The sequence below is a fragment of the Macaca nemestrina genome, chromosome 2, assembly GCF_043159975.1.
Source record: "Macaca nemestrina isolate mMacNem1 chromosome 2, mMacNem.hap1, whole genome shotgun sequence".
Classification (NCBI taxonomy): domain Eukaryota; kingdom Metazoa; phylum Chordata; class Mammalia; order Primates; family Cercopithecidae; genus Macaca; species Macaca nemestrina.
The window spans coordinates 171,418,203-171,437,444 of record NC_092126.1 but is presented as its reverse complement, the minus strand read 5'-3'; the positions used below and the strand labels follow the sequence as shown (position 1 = coordinate 171,437,444).

The 19,242-nt window shown below is 35.6% G+C and overlaps 1 protein-coding gene across 10 annotated transcripts in view; it reads right to left on the bottom strand.

Annotated features, from left to right (window-relative positions):
• Positions 1–19,242, bottom strand: part of LOC105470402 (solute carrier family 9 member C1) — a 134,916-nt gene that overhangs the window by 106,732 nt on the left and 8,942 nt on the right. For 7 of the 10 annotated variants that reach the window (XM_011722371.3, XM_071092430.1, XM_011722372.3 and 4 more), the window contains 6 exons: positions 14,860–14,960; positions 12,911–13,039; positions 11,838–12,003; positions 9,075–9,203; positions 4,094–4,255; positions 412–511 (listed from right to left, as the gene is read on the bottom strand). In XM_011722371.3, coding sequence (XP_011720673.2) covers positions 412–511; positions 4,094–4,255; positions 9,075–9,203; positions 11,838–12,003; positions 12,911–13,039; positions 14,860–14,960 — 787 coding nt within the window. Of the gene's footprint in view, positions 1–411; positions 512–4,093; positions 4,256–9,074; positions 9,204–11,837; positions 12,004–12,910; positions 13,040–14,859; positions 14,961–19,242 lie in introns of those variants that run through there. The other 3 variants (XM_024789317.2, XM_011722377.3, XM_011722378.3) reach the window with 3 other exon arrangements.

Genomic DNA, 19,242 nt, shown 5'->3' with positions numbered 1-19,242 from the left:
TTAAAATACTGATTTTTAGATTTTTTTTGCATTAAGTTCAACTTAAACTTAATTTTAAAATATTGCATTAAAATATTAAAATATTACTTCTCGATTACTGCACTTTTGGAACCCTCTTACTAGTGGGTACAAGATTTTACATGGGAAATTATTGAGGAGATAATCAGAGACTTGAGGAATTAGTGGGGAAAGAGAACCAACATGGACTCAAGGTAAGGTTACGAATTTGTTTTAAATTGGAGGATTCAAAGATACTGGCAAGAAAAAATAAAATCTAGTAAAGGTTTTTAGTTGGGTAGTTTTCAAGTCTTTGAAAATCTTACTTTGGCCATGTAGATGTAGATATTGTTACTATTATGATATTATACGTTCCAGTGTATGAAATAAAGTGAAAATATGCTAGCCACTTACTCAAGAAGAAGTGCTTCAACTCCTGCTTTAAAACTTGTAGAATTTAAAAGAAGTCCCACAATGGCCAGAGTAAATATTCCTGACATTCCAAGTAACTCACCTATTTTTAAAAAGAAATAAATATAAAGTATTAATTTAACATCAGCAGCAGCACAAATTTTACCCGAGTTAGAAGTATCAGATATTGTGACAGTACCGTGACTTTTATAGAAAGGCAACTTCACTTGATTTCAGCTGAAAAATATTGCAAATTATTACCACCACCCCATGTCCTTTTTCTTCCTCCAACTTATATCCAATTGTATTGTAAAGCCTACTGTGGACATCTTTGCACGGCTTCACATACCCCATTGAGGCTAGAGCACACTTTAGAGGTCTGGTTGTTTCAGATGGGTTCTGGAGGGTTGAAATGAAAATCAGCTGATGATTTCTTTGTGAACTTGCCCACAACTTATACCTCCTTCTTAGCAGACATAGTTCTAGTTAATAAGTAAAAATTGAAATATGTGTTTTTAATACTAAAGAATATTGTGGATATTCTACTTTTATCATATATTAAATTGCCATTCATACTTTGACTAGTTCTGTGCCCTTTGTGTTTCTTTGACTTACTTTGTATTCCTGTGTTACAACAGTTGTATTTTAATTACTGTAGACCTATTAAATGTTTTAATACCTATCTGGTAGAGAAAGTTCACCACTTAAAAAAATTGTTTTGCCTATTTTCCCACATTAATTTCTCTAGATGAACTTTTGAAATTGTCATGAAATTTTGGATAGGCACAGTGGCTCAGACCTATAATTCCAGCACTTTGGGAGGCTGATATGGGATGATTGCTTCAACCCAGGGGTTTGAGACTGGCCTAGGCAACATAATGTGACCCTGTCTCTACAAACGATTTTAAAAATTGACTTGGCTTGGTGGCACATGCCTGTAGTACCAGCTACTTAGGAGGCTGAGGTGGGAGGATTGCTTAAACCCAGGAGGTTGAGGCTGCAGTGAGCCATGATCATGCCACTGTACTCCTGAGCCTGGGCAACAGAGCAAGACTCTTGTTTCTAAGAGAGAGAGAGGGCCGGGCGCGGTGGCTCACACCTATAATCCCACCACTTTGGGAGGCCGAGGCGGGTGGATCACGAGGTCAGGAGATTGAGACCATCCTGGCTAACATGATGAAATCCCATCTCTACTAAAAATACAAAAATTAGCCAGGCTTGGTGGCAGGTGCTTGTAGTCCCAGCTACTTGGGAGTCTGAGGCAGGAGAATGGCATGAACCCGGGAGGTGGAGCTTGCAGTGAGCAGAGATTGAGCCACTGCACTCTAGCCTGGACGACAGAAGGAGACTCCATCAAAAAAAAAAAAAGTAAAGTAAAAGAAAAAGAGAGAGAGAAGGAAATTTTAAAACCAAAAAAATTTCTATCATTGTTTGATACGGATTGTAATAAAGTTTAATTTAGTGAAATTAATGCCTTTATTACATTATTGAGTTTTCCCTTCTAAAGATGGAAAATTACAAGTTTTCTATTTTTTATTTTAATCCTGGCTGAAAATGGTAGCAAAGGCAGAGTCACTGTTGAATCATGAAAGAAGAAGAAATCATGGACATAGGTTCTTTGAAATAATCAAGCCCTGGATTAGGTATTATAACTTGTTAGGTGATGGTGAAGTCAGGAAAATATTTATAATGACTATCTTGAAGGTACTAAATATAAACACAAAGCCGGGTCACAGGGAAAGTCTTTTTACATTAAATTTATATTTACTCTGTACCTTGTTTTAATGAAATTCTGTCCTGGCAGGTTTCTTCCTAAAATGTTTATTGAGACATCTTGACTCTAAAAGTTTTAAATTATTTCCTTGGGTATAACCTTTAATCTTGAAATTAGGGTTACTTATTAAAAATAATGTTAGATGAAATTATATTTGTTGGATTTTCTTTTAAGAATTTAAGTATACACACGAATACTAGTACATGAGGAACCTACCTGAATTAACTGATCATTCTCTCACTGTCTGTTAATTCATTAGCTTTATTCCGTAACCCTCAGTATATTATAATTGAATTTAATCCACTGATTAATTCACTGGAAAGCCTCAAGATCCTCTGGTCTGCCTTTTCCTCTTCAGAGGGAAAATAATAAATCCCCATTACTCTAGCACTTCTGAAGAGAAGTTTTTCTATGCTTAAATTTATTCAAATTTTATATTTCCTAATAACTTCTATAATTTTCTATGTTTAGATCCAAACTATTTGTTAAGTTTATTCATTGATATTTTATAACTTTTTACCAGTATAGAAAGAATCCAATTTTCTTATTTTCTAGTTAGTTATTGCTGGCTGATAAAAATATCATCAACTGTTTGGATAACTTTATCTTATATCAAACTATTAAAGGGTCTTGCTGACTTTGTTTACCAATTAATTCTGTTGAATTTTCTATATGATATAAAATGTTGTGATTAATCTACCCATTTTTTTCTTTTAAAATATGTATAAATGTTTCCCCTTATCACATTAGCTAGAGCTTTCAGAATTATTTTTAATCATGGATGTGAGAATATACACCATTGTCTTATTCCGAAATGTAACGGGGACATAGTGCAGGTGAGGTAACTAGGTATTATCGTGCATGTCAATTCTGAATCATAAGAAGGGCTGTCTGAAGAGCTGAATTAAATGTTATTCTGAGGCTGTGTCAGGAAGCAATGGTATGACTAATTATCAATAGCTATCATATTTTTGTGAGGAGGTGATTGTGGGACATGGATTAATAATATTGATAGATTTTCCAACATTTAGCTTTACTTGATATGTAACTTCTATTTTGATTGCCTTTCTGATCTAAGAGTTATCAAGACAAAATATCTAATGTACAGGTTGAAACTGCCCCCCTCTGCCCTTTTGTTAGAGAGACAGCTTCTCTCTTTGTTGCCCAGGCTGGAGTGCGATCATAGCTCACTGCAGCCTCAAATTCCTGGGCTCAAGTGATCCTCCCACCTCAGCCTCCTGAGGAGCTGGGACTATAGACATGTGCCACCACATCTAGCTAGTTTTAAAATTTTTTGTAGACATGGGGTCCCGCTATCTTACCCAGACTGGTTTCAAAATCCTGGGCTCAAGTGATCCTCCTACCTCAGCCTCCCAAGGTGCTAGGATTATAGGCATAAGCCACTATGCCTGGTAGGAACCCTCTTTTTGTAGTTCATATTTAATTTAATTGCATCATGGTTGAACAATGTTTGAAATTGTATTGAAATGTTTTTCGAGTTAATTTCTGCAAATTGTCTACATGTATATGTAAAGGATATCCATTCAGTTTTGGGAGGTAAAACTATATATCTTATAAACCAAACTTCTAAGATATTTAAATATTTTTATAGCCATAATTTTTTTTGTTTCAATTGGTCATGAAATTCTCTGGGAAAGGCATAATTTCTGTAATGATAGTTTTGTCAAATTCTTCTTTCTTTTATAATAGTATTTGCTAATATTGGTACATTATTTTCTGTTGTATAGATATTCATATTTTTAATCTCTTTTGATAGATTATTTTAGTAAAAATATTCTGTCTAGATCAGTTGAATGTTTTTACTAGCTTTTGCCTGGTATACACTTTTCATATATTTTTATTTTGAAGTTTTCTATGTTATTTTATTATAGGCATAGGCCCCTCACTTACAAATATAAAAGATGAGATACAGAATTGAAAAGATGAGACTTATATGATTGACATCATCACCAAAAACAGTTGACATCCAAAATTGAATCAGTTTTGAACTTAGAATTCCAAACAAGAAACTTGCTATAATATTTGAAAAAAATTCACCCACGATGTGTCGAGCTACAAGAAAGGGGAGTAAATAAGTAGTTAATAGAACTTGCCCTTAATTTTAATTGATATTCTGGGTTAATTTTCCTTTTTGTCATTATCTTTAAAATTAGCTAATTGCCACAATGAACATGAGAGTGCAGATATCCCTGTGACATATTGATTTCAATTCCTTTGGATATATACCCAGAAGTAGGATTACTGGATCATATGGTAGAGTTCTACTTTTAGTTTTTTGAGGAACTTCCACATAGTTTTCCATAATAGCTGTACTAATTTACATTCCCACCAACAGTGTACAAGAGTTTCCTTTTCTCTGCAATCTTACTAACACTTCTCTTTTACCTTTTTGATAAAAGACATTCTAACAGATTTGAAGTAATATCTCATTATGGTTTTCATTTGCTTTTCCCTAATGATTAGTGAGGCTGAACATTTCTTAATGTACCTGTTGACTGCCGGGTGCTGTAGCTCATGACTACAATCCCAGCACTTATAATCCCTCGGGAGGCTGAGGTGGGCAGATCATTTGAGGCCAGGAGTTTGAGACCAACCTGGCCAACATGGCGAAATCCCATCTTCATTAAAAATACAAAAATTAGCTGGGTGTGGTGCCACATGCCTGTAATCCCAGCTACTTGGGAGGCTGACGCATGAGAATAGCTTGAACCCGGGAGGTGGAGGTTGTAGTGAGCCAAGATCACACCACTGCACTCCAGCCTGGGCAACAGAGCAAGACTCTGTCTCGGGAAAAAAAAAAAAAAAAAAAAAGCACCTGTTGACCATTTGTATGTCTTCTTTTGATGTCTATCTGTTCTTAGCCTATTTTTTAAATTGGATTATTTATGTCCCATATATGGGGTCAACCTAAGTGTCCATCAATGAATGAATAAAGAAAATATGGTATACATACACAATGAAATAGTATTCATCCTTAAAAAAGAAGGAAGTCTTGTTATTTACAACAAGATGGACGAACCTAGAGGACATTATGCTAAGTGAAGTAAGACAGGCACAGAAAGAAAAATACCGCATGATCTTACTTTTATGTAGAAACTTAAAAAGTTGAACTTTCAGAAATAGAGAATAGAATAATTATTACCAGAGGCTGGGGATGTAGGGAGGAAGAGAATAGGGAACTGTTGATTATGAAGTGCAAAGTTTCCAAGAGAAAGCAGTACTAAGTTTTCAGATCTATTCCACAGCAAAGTGACTATAGTCAATAATAATATATTGGTATTTCAAAATAACTAAGAGAGTAAATTTCAAATCTCTCGTCATAAAAAATTATAGTTAAATGAGGTGATGTTAATTAGCTTGATTCAATCATTCTACATTGTATACATATATCAAAGCCTCACATTGTACCCCGCAAATGTAGACATTATGATTTGTCCACTAAAACTAATATTAATAAAAATAGCTCACTGCCTTTGGGGTAGATGGACAGTATTTTCTTGTTTCTGTGTTGAAAGAGTTTCTTTTCAACTGCTAAAAGCCACACTTAAGTTTGGAAAATTTGGTCAGTTTAGTTTAAGAGCTCCTTTCGGTCTCCATTGAGGAATTTATTCAGTGCCTTTAATGTGTCAAACGTGTAATAGATTTTAGAGATATATGAAGGAACTAGTGGGAAGTCCCTAAACTCATGGAAGTGATAATCTAGATCTAATGTAATACATACAGGAACTACAGAAAGAGGAACGTCTCTAGGCCTCAGCTGGGTGAATCTCCTGCATTATGTTGGCCTGCCAAAGTGACCGATGGCTTCCTTCTTTTTCGGCATTTCATATGTTTTACCTTTTCACCCTGATAAACAATGTTGCAATGTATATTTCTGTACATACATTTTTCTCTCTTGGGCTTCTCTGAGTACTTTTTAGGTTCCAAAAGTAAAATTAATGCGCCAAAATATATTTGCTTTTTGGTGTTGTTACTTTTATGTTTTGCCTAATTACTTTCCACAGAGCAATGTCATGATGCCCTTCCCAGGAAAACAGGGAGCCGGAGGCCATCATAGGCTCATTTTCTGGAACTACACATGCCTCCAGGCCACATGAGCTCTAGGCACAGAGCTGGTCATGGCAATAATTTTGAGTCCAGCATCTCCTGTCACTGAAATATAGGATGGAGGCCAACTCTAGTGGCAGAAGCATACAGGAATCTGGAGTTAGAAGACCCCAGTTTGAAAGCTGTTTTTTCCTTTAAGAAAGGAAAATACATTTTAATAAGTAACATATTTGCTGACTAGATTTGTTAAGCCAGGAAAAGTCTCAAAGCAAAGCCATTACTGCTTATACTGTTTTAAAATTTCTAGCACTCAAATTGGAAAGAGTAAGAACTCTGAGTGAAATAATCTTTCTTAATTTTTCCCTATTATAAAATACGTGCTAACTTCAAAGATTAGTAACACTGTTTAAATAATTACAGAAGTTATAAAAACAATGGTTACTCTGAAAATTATTGATTCACAATGTCAAATGAAATAGCAGTAAAGCTTATTAAGCATCTTTATTTCTTAAAGAAAATTTGTATTTCAAAGGTGTTGAAGTTCAGAGAAAGTCCTAATGTCTAAGAAAGTAACTTCATCGTTCTCTTTCTCCTACCGCAGAGTTTTTATTGTTGAAGTTATTACTTTTATTATTTTACAGTGATTACTTACAGTTTTTCTTCTTCTGAAACATAAAAAAATAAAGTTCCATTCCATTGATTATTATCAAAATTACAAGGCAAGCTCTGTGGAGGCAATGGGACTTTGCCAATTGTGTGTATGGTTAAATCCTCAGGTCCTAGAATAGAAATTCTCACATAGTACATATTAATAAATCATTGTTGAATCAGTGAATGAATGAACTTCCATTCTTCCTTTTCCTTTCCCTTCTCCCAAGGAGCACCAAAAAAGTTCCCCTGATTAGCCTGTAGATGTTATTTCTGATATAAGTTTCCCTGAAATTCCGTGGTCAGTATATAATATCTTAAATAAAGCCTGGTAGAACATTGAACCAGGTTTAGTAGGTGAACATGGATCCTCCCCAATGGCATGCAAGATTGTACTTCTTTAAGGTTTTTTAGTTCCCCCAAGGGTGGCCCTTGAGTTTTTAAAATGCTTCTGAATATAGAAATGTCTTTGTTGCTCAACTTAGTCAACTGCAGGAAGGTCATAGCTATAGGAGGTTTTAGGGTGAGCACTCTCTGAGTGCCATATTGCGTCACCTCCCTTTGCACCCTGGATTTTAGTAGAGGTTGTGTTTATGGTTGTTTGGCTTTCACACACATCACAGATGGTGAATTGGAAGTACCTAAAGACAATGTACCTTTCTGAGCTAATCTGAGGTTCCAGGTTCACCACAGATGCTCCAAGCTTCCGTGAGCTAGGCAAACTAACACCATACACAGAGCTTCACCCATCTGTTGCCCACAAGCCTCAAAGGCTGAAAGTAAATATCTCCTATGCCCAATTAGGGTAACTGTCCACCACCTGGATCAGCTCCTTTGAGGAAGGGGTGAGAGGAGTGGTGGTCCTCAGGATGATTCTTCTTGGGAAAGAATATTCTTCACTTCTGAGTTTTAGGATAAGGCAGGAATAGGAAAGAATAGAGGTATACAGGGTCCCTAGTTGCACAACAATGAAGCACTCTCTAGGGGCAGGGAAAACAATTACAGCTAAAAATCTCCTCTTCCTGAATATTAGGAGAGGTAATTTAAGATATTCTTCATTGCTGAGGGGAGGTGGGGAGTAGAAGAATCCCACCGCAGCAGAGTGAATTGTTCGATACCATACAGATCAATGGATTAGAATATGTTGTGGAGGCACCTCTTAAGCACACCTTTTCAACAGGAATGGGAGTAGTGGCAGAATGAGACAATGCTGCATAAGACCTTAGAACAAAGAAGACACCCAGTGCGCAGAATAGTACGTCGTCAGTTTATCAAGGAGACTATAATCATTGCTTTTCCAAAACCAGTGCAAGTGCACCACAATAAAAAGCTAAATAAATTCTTAGTAATATTATGAAAATACTTTGATTTCATAGACACCCTGAAAAGATCCTATGAACCCCTCTCCTCCACTAGCCAGGGATTCAGAGACTCAATGTTGAAAATGACTTTTCTAGGAGGAAGATACAGGGCTTTGACCAGAGAAGAGCACATAAGATGCTTCTAGGGATGCTGGTAACATGAAATTTCTTCTCCTGATTAATAGTTATATAGCTGTATACTTTATAATCACTATTATATTATACATATGTCATTTATTTTATACACACACATACACATGATAAAGGGGAGAAAAGTGCTTATGGTTTAGGGCTATCTGAAAGCGGTAAATGAAACAGCTCATGGGCACTTTGCAATCCCTCTGCTTATAAGCACTATTCTCTGACCCTGTAGATGGCTAATAATGCATACTTCCTCCCTTATTTGACAGCTTTTTATGTTGCCTGCATGAGATATAGTCCCAGGGCAAACGGAAGAGAAGCTGCCTCCTCTCACTACTAGTGGATGCACTATTTGGTTTATCTTCTAAGCTCATCTTCAGCACATAAAAAAGAACATCTCTCATTCTGGTTGTCTGGCATTCTGGTTCATCCCAGGCCTCTCCCATAAGCATCTTCATGAAGAGTCTCAACCCAGTCTCACAACAAATATGTAACTAACATTAAATAAGTAATGGGTAATAGTGCTTTGTAAAGAGTAAGTCACTAAACCAATACTCACTATTACATTCTTACAAATATAACTTATGGTAGGATATTACAAAATACACATCAGCTTTCAGAAAATACAGGATTCTGATGTTAAGAAAAAAACATTTAAAAAAAAAGATCCTTACCTATGGTATGGTTCCTTTTATTTTGGTGTTCTTTGTCAAAATCCATAATACTAGTAAATATAATTAACGATATAACAGAGGTCATCAGACTTTCTCCATTAATTAAACTGATGAGGCTTCTAGAAAGCCCTACATATGTTGAGGGGGAAAGATGTTTTATAAAGTGAGAAAAACATTAAATATTAAATGTTAAAGAATAAAATTTTCTTAGCAACTATAAGGATGGTCTTAGCTACGGATTTACTGCAAGTTAAGTTTAGACCATCATAATTGGCACTAAATTAATTAGGGTCCATTATGTTTACGTAAGTGAGATAATTAAAGTTCTCATTCCTTGCTTCAAAGTACAGAAGAAAACATGAAATTTATTATTTTTAATTCAGTGAGTTGTTCTATATAAATACATACATGATAAATCAGATATATTTAAGGCAAGACAGAAAATGATGATTGAGGAATAAAATAAAGTTACAAACCAAAGCTTTATAACATAAGTATTAAGGCATTTGTCCACATAATCTAGCTAGGCTTAGAGATTATCTGACTTTCTCATTCATTCTTCCCAATGGTTTTAGAAATCAGTCTCCATGAATGGAGAGTTCCTGATATTATGCACTTCCATCCAAATTTTCCTCTATTTATGATGGCATTCTAAGTTTAAATGTCTATCAGTTGTCCTTTTCCTCTGCCCTTAAATGTGCATGTAGTGGTAAAGCTACAACTTTGAGCATCTATCGTGATTTTCTAAAACTCATAGGAGGAAATGTTATTATACAGTAAAAGTCCTTTCTGTGAATCAACCAGTCTATAACCGCAATCACAACCTAACTACAATCAGTATGCTGATAGAAGAGAGGAAACACCAAGGCTGTTCCTGTGTGGCTCGATTGCCTTGGCCATCCCATACTTCACCTCTGCCTGTATCTAAGCCCTTCCCTGTAAGACTTGGCAGTGTTTCTCACCAAAAAGATCTAGTTTGTTTTGTTATGAGACTCAATGAGAGCAGAAAAGTTCTGCCTCCTCTCTGACTTCTGCCACCGCCACGGCAGCATTCCTCTGTAGGAATATAAGAGATACATGAAGGAAACGTAGATCTTCCCAATTGAGGCCATCCTGGATCACTTAGCACCCCCAGTATCCACCAGCTGATGATAGATTCCTTAGTGAACCTAGCAAGATCAGCAGGACCCAGCCCATATCATCAGAACTGCTGGATTCATGAGAAATAATAAATAATTGTTGTTTTAAGCCACCACATTTGGAGTTGTTTATTACTCAGCAAAACCTAACTGATATTATTGTATAAATGGAACTATGGCAAAATGTAAATATTCAGAAATACATAGTAGATAATATAAGGGCATAGGAGGAGTCAAAGGACCATGAGAAGCTCAAGCCAATGTGAATGTACTTATGTATTCTGACAGTCTTGGGCAAATTTTTCATATATATATATGTGCACATACACACGCACACACACATACACATATATACGTCTTTCTAAATCTTATAAATCTTGTTTTGTAAATTCAGGAACAATGCTGCCAAGAAGAAATTACTTTTAAAAATATCTTCTGGAAAGATACAGGGAGGAGAGAAACAAAATTCTGAAAGTAATGGCAAGATGGACAAAATTTATGAAAATAACCTCGCAAGGTACTCTGAGTAAATTCAATTCAATTGTGGCAGGGTAGAAAATCAGTGGAATACTAGATTACAAGATAAGAAAGTTATACAAGAAGGAAATCAGCTCTCAGGTATCATAAGAGTCTCTCAAATATAGGGGAGAAAAGGGTTGGCATTGACAGTCACAAGGAGGCAGGGATGTGGGCTGAGAGTGTGGGGAGGAAGACAAGAATTCAGGGTTGGGTGGTGGATGTTGGTATCTTCTTCTAAAGTGTCATCTCACTCTCTTAATGTCCTTTGTCTTGAAGGCTCAGTTCTCATTTATTCATATATTTACACTTGATGTATCTCCCCTACTCTATTTCTACTTGCCTCAGATAGCTATTTCCCCTTTAACTGGTTGCAAAGTGAAATTAAAATTGAAAAGAGTGTGCGTGTTGTGTGTGTGCAAATGCATGCGTGTGTGTGCCATATTAATATTCTATTTTAAAGCAATTTTTCTAGTTCTCATTATTAAAAAGTGATGAAAAGAGACAATAAAATTATTGTTTTTCTTGCATGAGGCTTTTTTTGTTTTTGTTTTTCTGGGCTTAATTGAGTTGGTATTTTACTTTTAAATATAGACTGATTTTTCTTAAAATAGTATACACTCAAAACACTGTATGACTGATGATTTTACCAGTTTTTGACTTTTTAGGCTTTCAGTCTTGATGATGACAATGATGCCAAAGGCAAAATACTTTTTAAATGGAATTGTCCTAATGATTCTTTACAAAGGAAAAGAAATATTGGGCAACAGAAATGTCACGACAGTGTATATGCAATATTGTAATGTCCCAGAATTATTCTGTTGGCTCAAGGTAGAAGTACGCATAAAGTCAAGGATTCTAAATGAATTCCCTCCCTCATTGCACAATTGGGTATAACACTTTTTTTGACACTAAATAAGCCCGTCACTGGTATTTCTTCTGCCCTAAGCATGACCTCCAAAATCTCTGCTTAATTCCCAACCCCCAATCCCTCACTACCTGACTTCTCATACTGGAAAGCTACCAAAAACAAAAGATCTTAAAACAAATGCAAGTTCATTATGAAATATGATATTATAAATATAGAAGAAGAGAGCAATATACCTACCAAGGTCTCTTACAGCAGCTGCAGTTAGCATGGGATCCGAACTCACAAGGATAGCTGAAAATAATAACCATGGGGTGGGCTTCAAATGTAATTTATTTACAGCTGCCAGATACCAAAGAACTAAGATATAATTAACCAAAAAGCCGGGAATTGTAATTAAAAGTATCTGCAAAGAAATTTACAATTAGAAAAATCAGACTGCTTTTGTAGTCCATTTTAAGAAGAAGATAATCAGGATTATTGGAGATACAGAATCAACCAACACCAATAGTACCCACCAGCAGACACAGGAGTGGGGCCATCTAGCTCACTCTGCTTCAGCTGACTTCTACTTGACCAAAGATGCAGGAGATGGCTTGGCAGAGCTCAGCTGAGACAACCCAAACCCCTTTTAAGTCTGTTCTTTTTGATTTCATATTTTTGTCATTTGTCTGAACTCCATGTGTCTGCGTTTGGTTTAAAAGTATAAATTATTCTAATAAATTATTTGCCTCTAATGCAGTTTAGGTAATGGGCTGTATTTATAAAACTGTTTTGATTACTTTGAAAGAAATGTACACCCTACTTATGATTTGGAGTGTTTTCTCTTGAGGTCTTTCCCTGATACAGTTCAAATCTTGCATGTTACAAAATTTCTTATGGTTTTTGAATTAGAGTTTAGCTGCTTCTGTGTTTTCTTCTCTGCTTTTATTCTCTTAGATATGAATGTGGGAAGCTTTAGAACATAGGTATTTAAAACATGACTTTTCTTAACAATTTCCTTTTACTGGAGCTAATACACTTTCTTATAGCACTCTTGTAGTATTTCAGAGTTAATATTATATCTGGTATGAAGTTACGCGAGTCTGAGTCTCAGAATTACTGTTTTCTTTCATAATTTTTCCCCTGGGTCTTTGATATGCCAGACTATTGCCAAGATATGATTTATTCACTAAATTATGAAGCTGAATTTATTACTCCCATGCCCTTTTATTTCTTCTTTGTTCCCTATTTTGGAAAAAAAATTCTAAAAATTTGAACATAGATAATATGTGGTTCACGAATGAATGACATTACCAAAAAAGAAAGCTTACCTGCCAAAATAACTTTTGAAGCATGTATGTATCCATGTCAAATGCAGTAGTAAAGAAAATTACTGGTGCAAATATACAAAAAAGTAAGTCTGGACTCATCCATTGTATGGCGTTTGCATATCTTTGGACCTAATATTATACAAATATATCATCTTCTCATTTATTCATCACTATTAGAATAGAATACATGCTAGGCACTCCTAAATCTAACAGTAGAGAAAGACAATTTTTAAAAGACATATCACACAAAGGAGTAAGTGATTGTATCAAATTCTAGAAACTACAAATAATTGGCCATGGCTTATGTAGAAGATGTGTGTGGAAGAATAGAAGGGATAGAGACTGGAAAGTTAATGCAATTCATGCAATAACTAATTAACAATGTTTAACATGAGATATTTAGTTGAAATCCTATTATAGGTATCCATTCAACATTCACTTATTAGGGAAACACTGAGTACCTACTGTGTTAGGTAATATCCTTGCATTTGGGAGATAATTCTCCATGCATCTCTTGTGTTGTCCATGGCTTATGAATACAGGCATTGATTGTTTTTCTTCCAGACTATCTTTTCATGAATGTTGGTATGGCTTAGAAGGCAGAGCAAGTGTCTTCCTCCAGAGCAAATGACAGGTTTACTTTACTGTCCAGTGTAATAAAGATAATATCTCCCTCAGAGACATTTATTATATTTAAAGAACAGGTATAGGAAGTACATTGACATGGGCACTAAAGAATATGCAGCAGATTTTCAGGCAATCAAGATGAAGAAAGAAGTTTCAGGTAGGTGGATAATCAAGCACAAAATTCACAAAGGAGTAAGTGATTGTATCAAATTCTAAAAACTAAAAATAACTGGCCATGGCTTATATAGAAGATGTATGTGGAAGAATAGGCAAGGGAGCAAATGAGCTTACTACGCATTATAGAGAATTCAGGTTCTCTAAGCTTACATTTCTTCTTCTGTGGCCAGATATATAACCCAATGTAGGTACAGATTTCACCTGGCCCTCTTTTCTTCTTTGGGATTATGGTTCAGGAAACAGGCACAAGAAAGTGTTAACTCTGGTTACTGCTATTGCTGTGGATAATAAAACCCTTTTTCTCTGGTCCAGGAGTCCCATGTCTTTTGCTGGGATCATGAAACTGGCAAGCTAGCTTATTAGCTGGCAAGTAGAGAAAAATCTTAGACACTTCATGGGTCTTAACATTGGTCTCTCCTTTGAAGGAGTTGCTGACAAATAATAAAGCTTATAGAAGTACTTCAAATTGCATCTGTGTCAAAATCATATGATTGTAAAACCTGTTTATGACATGTAAAGTAGTAAACTGTTTCTAGTTCTTACATGAATACATGTTTTGTATAATATTTTTAACATCAGTGACTAAATTTGTTTGGGAAAGTCAATCATTTCAGACAAGTTCTCACATCCATTCTGATTGACTAGGGCAGACTGGCAAATTATGGCCCCTTGGCCAAATCTGCACGCTTAAGAGAATAGTTTCTCTTCTAACAGAAACCCTTTAAAACAGTCTTCATTGAGGAAATAGATTAGTTCAATATTACAATATTTTTGCTACTCAAGTCCTGCACCAGCAATACAAAGTCTTACTGAGCTCCTATGTCATTAGCCATTTTTTTTCCAAGTTTTCTAAATCTGTTTAACATTCCTTGGCCACTAATACTTTCAGTAGCTGTATGTACTCAGTAGCTGTATGTACTCAGTAGTTGTATGTACTCAGCTTTTGCAGATCTCAGCTAGATCTCAGCTTTTGCAGGCCTGGCTCCTTTTTCTACACACCTGATCTGATGCTATCCACATAACAATCATCTATCAACTGGCAGAACAGTGAGCAGATGAATAATTTCTGAACATTTTTAAATGGCATCTCAGCATTTATATGATTCTCAAATAAATAGCATAAAATACTCATTTACAATACACACCCGCAAAGATGTAAAGCTTAATACTTCAAAACCGCATCCAAGTAAAAATAACATCACAGGGAGAGGAATTGGAAAGTCTTTCAAGTGCAGGTTCAAAAATGCTGCAAAAAAACATGTTGTTAGTGAAAGGCAATGAGGTATCTCATTTATAGAACTTTAATGTGACAGGATTTCTTAAAATTGTGAACAATATCTTACAGTTTCACTACTTGTTTTTTTTTTTTCCTGAGTTTAAAATCATCCCTTACACTTAGCAGCACAGAGAATTAGTGTAACTGTTAATCTACCGGGTTACTGTTTTACTTCTCCTATGATGTATCTCATTCTCATCTCCTTAGAAACTTAACAAACATTATTAGCAATTATTGTCTCTTGGGTTACTACTGAAATATTTGTAGTAGTTTTATACACATCATAAATCAGAGATTAATTTCTTTAGCAATCCTGCAATAAAAGGTTAATAAGTAAACTTTAACGTAATCTTCCGGTTCAGAACAATGAGAAACTAGCCCAATTTTAAAAACTAGTTGTGAAATAGTGGGTTTTGCTGCAACTGGTTCATTTTCCTCCTCTTTTCACTCATTCTGGCACAATCAGCACCATTGTCCTTCTTGTAAGGCCAAGCCTGAAAATGCAAAGCAGAGAGGCAGGACCAAAATTGAGGCGAATCTGGGAACCTGCCAATGGGTCTCTGGGTGCAGTCTCTGAAACTGGAGGATATCTGGAGAAAGGGCTCTCCAATGCGGAGATAAGGGGGAAGCTCTTGGCATGGTTGGCTGTAGGTATGTGATACCGGAGCAGCAGGAGTCAAATAGGATATGCCGACTTTTAATTCAAGGAACCCTTTTCTGAAACACTTTACCACAGTGAAGGAAATAAGGAACTGTACTCTCAGAGATTTTGGGAAAAGATGCATGGGTCTTGGAAGATAATTACTCAAAATATGCAGGGAAGGAATAAAAGTGAAGAGTGTTTTTCTTACAGAACATCATTTGTCATATTTATTTGATCAAGACGTTGAAGATTTGTATCATAAGGATACAGTTTTAAGCACTAAGAAGAATAAGACATTGGTTTGAAAAGAGGAATATGAATTCTGCTAAAATTGAAGCAAGAACAAACATCAAATTTATGTTGACACTTGGGTGGAAGAAAGGTGACTTAATTGATGCTTTATGAAAAGTTTATGGAGACAATGCTCCAAAGAGATCAGTTTACAAATGGATAATTAGTTTTAAGAAGAGATAAGGTAATGTTGAAGAAGAAGCCCACAGTGGCAGATCATCCACATCAGTTTATGAGAAAAAAATTAATCTAGTTGATGGCCTAATTGAAGAAAACCAACAATTAACAGCAGAAATGATAGCCAACACCATAGACATCTCAGTTGGTTCACCTTACACAATTCTGACTGGAAAAGTTCAGCAAACTTTACACCTGAGAGGTACAAAAACCATTGCACCCAGATCAGCTACAGACAAGAGCAGACCTTTCGGTGGAAATTTTAAATAAATGGGATCATGATCTTGAAGCATTTCATTGAAAACTTGTAACAGGAGAGGAAACATGGCTTTACCAGTGTGATCCGGAAGACAAAGTGCAAGTAAACAATGGTTACCAAGATGCAGAAGTAGTTCAAACTACAAGTGGACTGGTTGAGAGCAAAGGTCATGGCAACAGCTTTTGGATGCTCAAGGCATTTTGCTTGTTGACTTTCTGTAGTGCCCAAGAATGGTAACAACTGCTTATTATGAGAGTGTTTTGAGAAATTTAGCCAAAGCTTTAGCAGAAAAATGCTGGAGAAAGCTTCACCAGAGAGTTCTTCACCACAGCAAAGCTCCTGCTCATCCCTCTCATCAAACAAGGACAATTTTGTGAGTGTTTTGATGGAAATCACTAGGCATCCACCCTATAGTCCCGGTTTGGCACCTTGGGACTTTTTGTTTCCTAATCTTAATAATTTTTTTAAAGGCAGTACATTTTTCTTCAGTTAATAATGGAAAAAAAAAAAAAAAGCTGCATTGATGTGGTTAAATTCCCAGAACTCTCTGTTCTTTACGATGGACTAAATAGCTGGTATTATCCCTTACAAAAGTGTCTTGAACTCGATCAAGCTAATGTTTAGAAATATAGCTTATACTTTTATCTTTTCAAGCTAATGTTTAGAAATATAGTTTATACTTTTAATTCCATTTTTCCACAAACTTTTTGAAGTCTCCTTGAATATCCACCCCTTATAGAGGGGAAAAATTCTTGTGACCATTCATGATAACTTAAATTAATGCTGACTTAATTTTCTATTTTGTAAATATACATAAACATAAAAGTCGATACAAATTTTGTTTATAGCCCCTAACAAACAGATTTGTGAAATAAATGCATTCAGAAACAAACTAAAACAACATTAATGGAATGGATGCTACTGTTTTACTGAGGTGTAAACATGGTACTGGCTGCTATGGAAAAAGTTACAGTCGTGTGCCTTGTGATGATTGTTTTGTCTACAGCTTTACTCTTGGCAGACCTCAAGACTGTTGAAATGAGGGGAGGGGATCTGAATCCCCAAAGGAATGTCGACTGGCCATGGAGGCTCATGCCTGTGATCCTTGCACTTTGGGTGGCCAAAGCAGAAGGATTCCTTGAGGCCAGGAGTTCCAGATTAGTCTTGGCAACAAAATGAGACTCTGTCTCTACAAAAAAATAAAATAATTAACGAGGCATGGTGGTGTGTACCTGTCCTAGCTGCTGGGAAGGCTGAGATGGGAGGATTACTTGCATCCCAGGTGTTGAAGCTGCAGTGATTTGTGATTATTGCCACCACACTGGGCAACAGAGCAAAACCCTATCTCTAAAAATAAACTAGAATGTCTTTGTGCTATGCAAATCCTAATTTGAAGAATTCTGCATTAAATTCTCGCCAAACATTTTTCTAACTCCTGTGAGCAGTTCAGTTTTTATTTGATTCAGGATTAGGCTTGGATAGTAGTTAACTAAATTGGATTAAAAGTTAACTGTTTTGTGAACTAATAAGGAGTTTTTCTTTTTTTAGATACAGGCAGTCCTTGCTTTGCACAGTTCCAATATGCATAAATATCAGTTACCACAGTAAAGTTAAATAAAACCAGTCCAACAATGTGGTTAATATTTCCATGACCACAGTATTGGGAAAACTTGCATAAATTTTGCTGCTAGCTCTTTATTCCATAAACCATTGTGCAAAAAAAAAAAAAAAAAAAAAAAAAAAAAAAATGTGCATCATGATCAGTCTTCAATTACATTACTTCTTTCAAAGTTTGTTGGTGATTCATTACTGATCATCAGTTCATGCACAGATAGCAAAGCACAAAGTGGCTAGTAGTGTTGCCTCCTCGACCCCAAAGATTAAACTCATGACCATTTACAAAAATGGATAATCAAAAGAGGTAATTGGTTAGCAAAGAACAGGGCAGCAAAGAAAAGTGATAATGCTGGAAGTGAAATTGGATGTGATTAGATTTGAAAGTGGTGACAGCAAAGCAAAGATAGGTTGAGACTCAGACCTGCATGAAACTGTAATACAAACCTATTTTAAAAGGCTGATAAATGTAAAAAGGTTAAGTTGCTTCAGTGTCTTTCAGTTTTAATTGCACTGGGAACAGAAAGCTGCTTGTGGTTGAAATGGAACATTTACTTGTTTGGATTGAAGATTAATCAAAAACAAATCCCAATCAATTTGACTAGCATTCAGGCCAAAGTGATAACCTTAGTTACTGCATTGAAAGAAAATGGTAATGACAAGAAGACTGAAAGAGAATATATTACTACCAGTAAAAGCTGGGTTCATCATTTCAGAAGTCGGCATGAATTGACGTTAAGCTATCTCATGAAGCTGCAAAGCTTCGGATGGAATATTACAGAAGATATAGCTGACTACGGGAATGTTAACGCTGCTGCTGTTCAAGAGGCAGTTTTAGATATGTAGCCAGAGGAATTTAGCAAAGTCAAATGCATAGACATAAATTAAGAAAGTGGTTGTGACTTAAAGAACGACCATGTCTCAGAAAGTGATGCCAGCAAAAAACTTCACATTAAAGGAGCTCTCGTATACTTCATTACATTGAAAATGCAAAGGATAAACTTTTGAAAGCTGACTCAAAGCTAAGAAGGAGTGAGACAATTTGCCAAGGCATAGAAAAGATGCTCACCAGTTAAGTTATATAAGACAAGCATTGTTCAAACTACTCTTGATAAAAGTATAAAGAAACGTTTTAGTGTTTCAATGTTTCTAATATTTTAAATTACTAAAATTTAGTATACTATATAAATATTAGTTTTACATTATTAGAAAAAAATACAATTTTTAAATTTTTATTTATTTATTTATTTGTTTGTTTTTTAGATGAA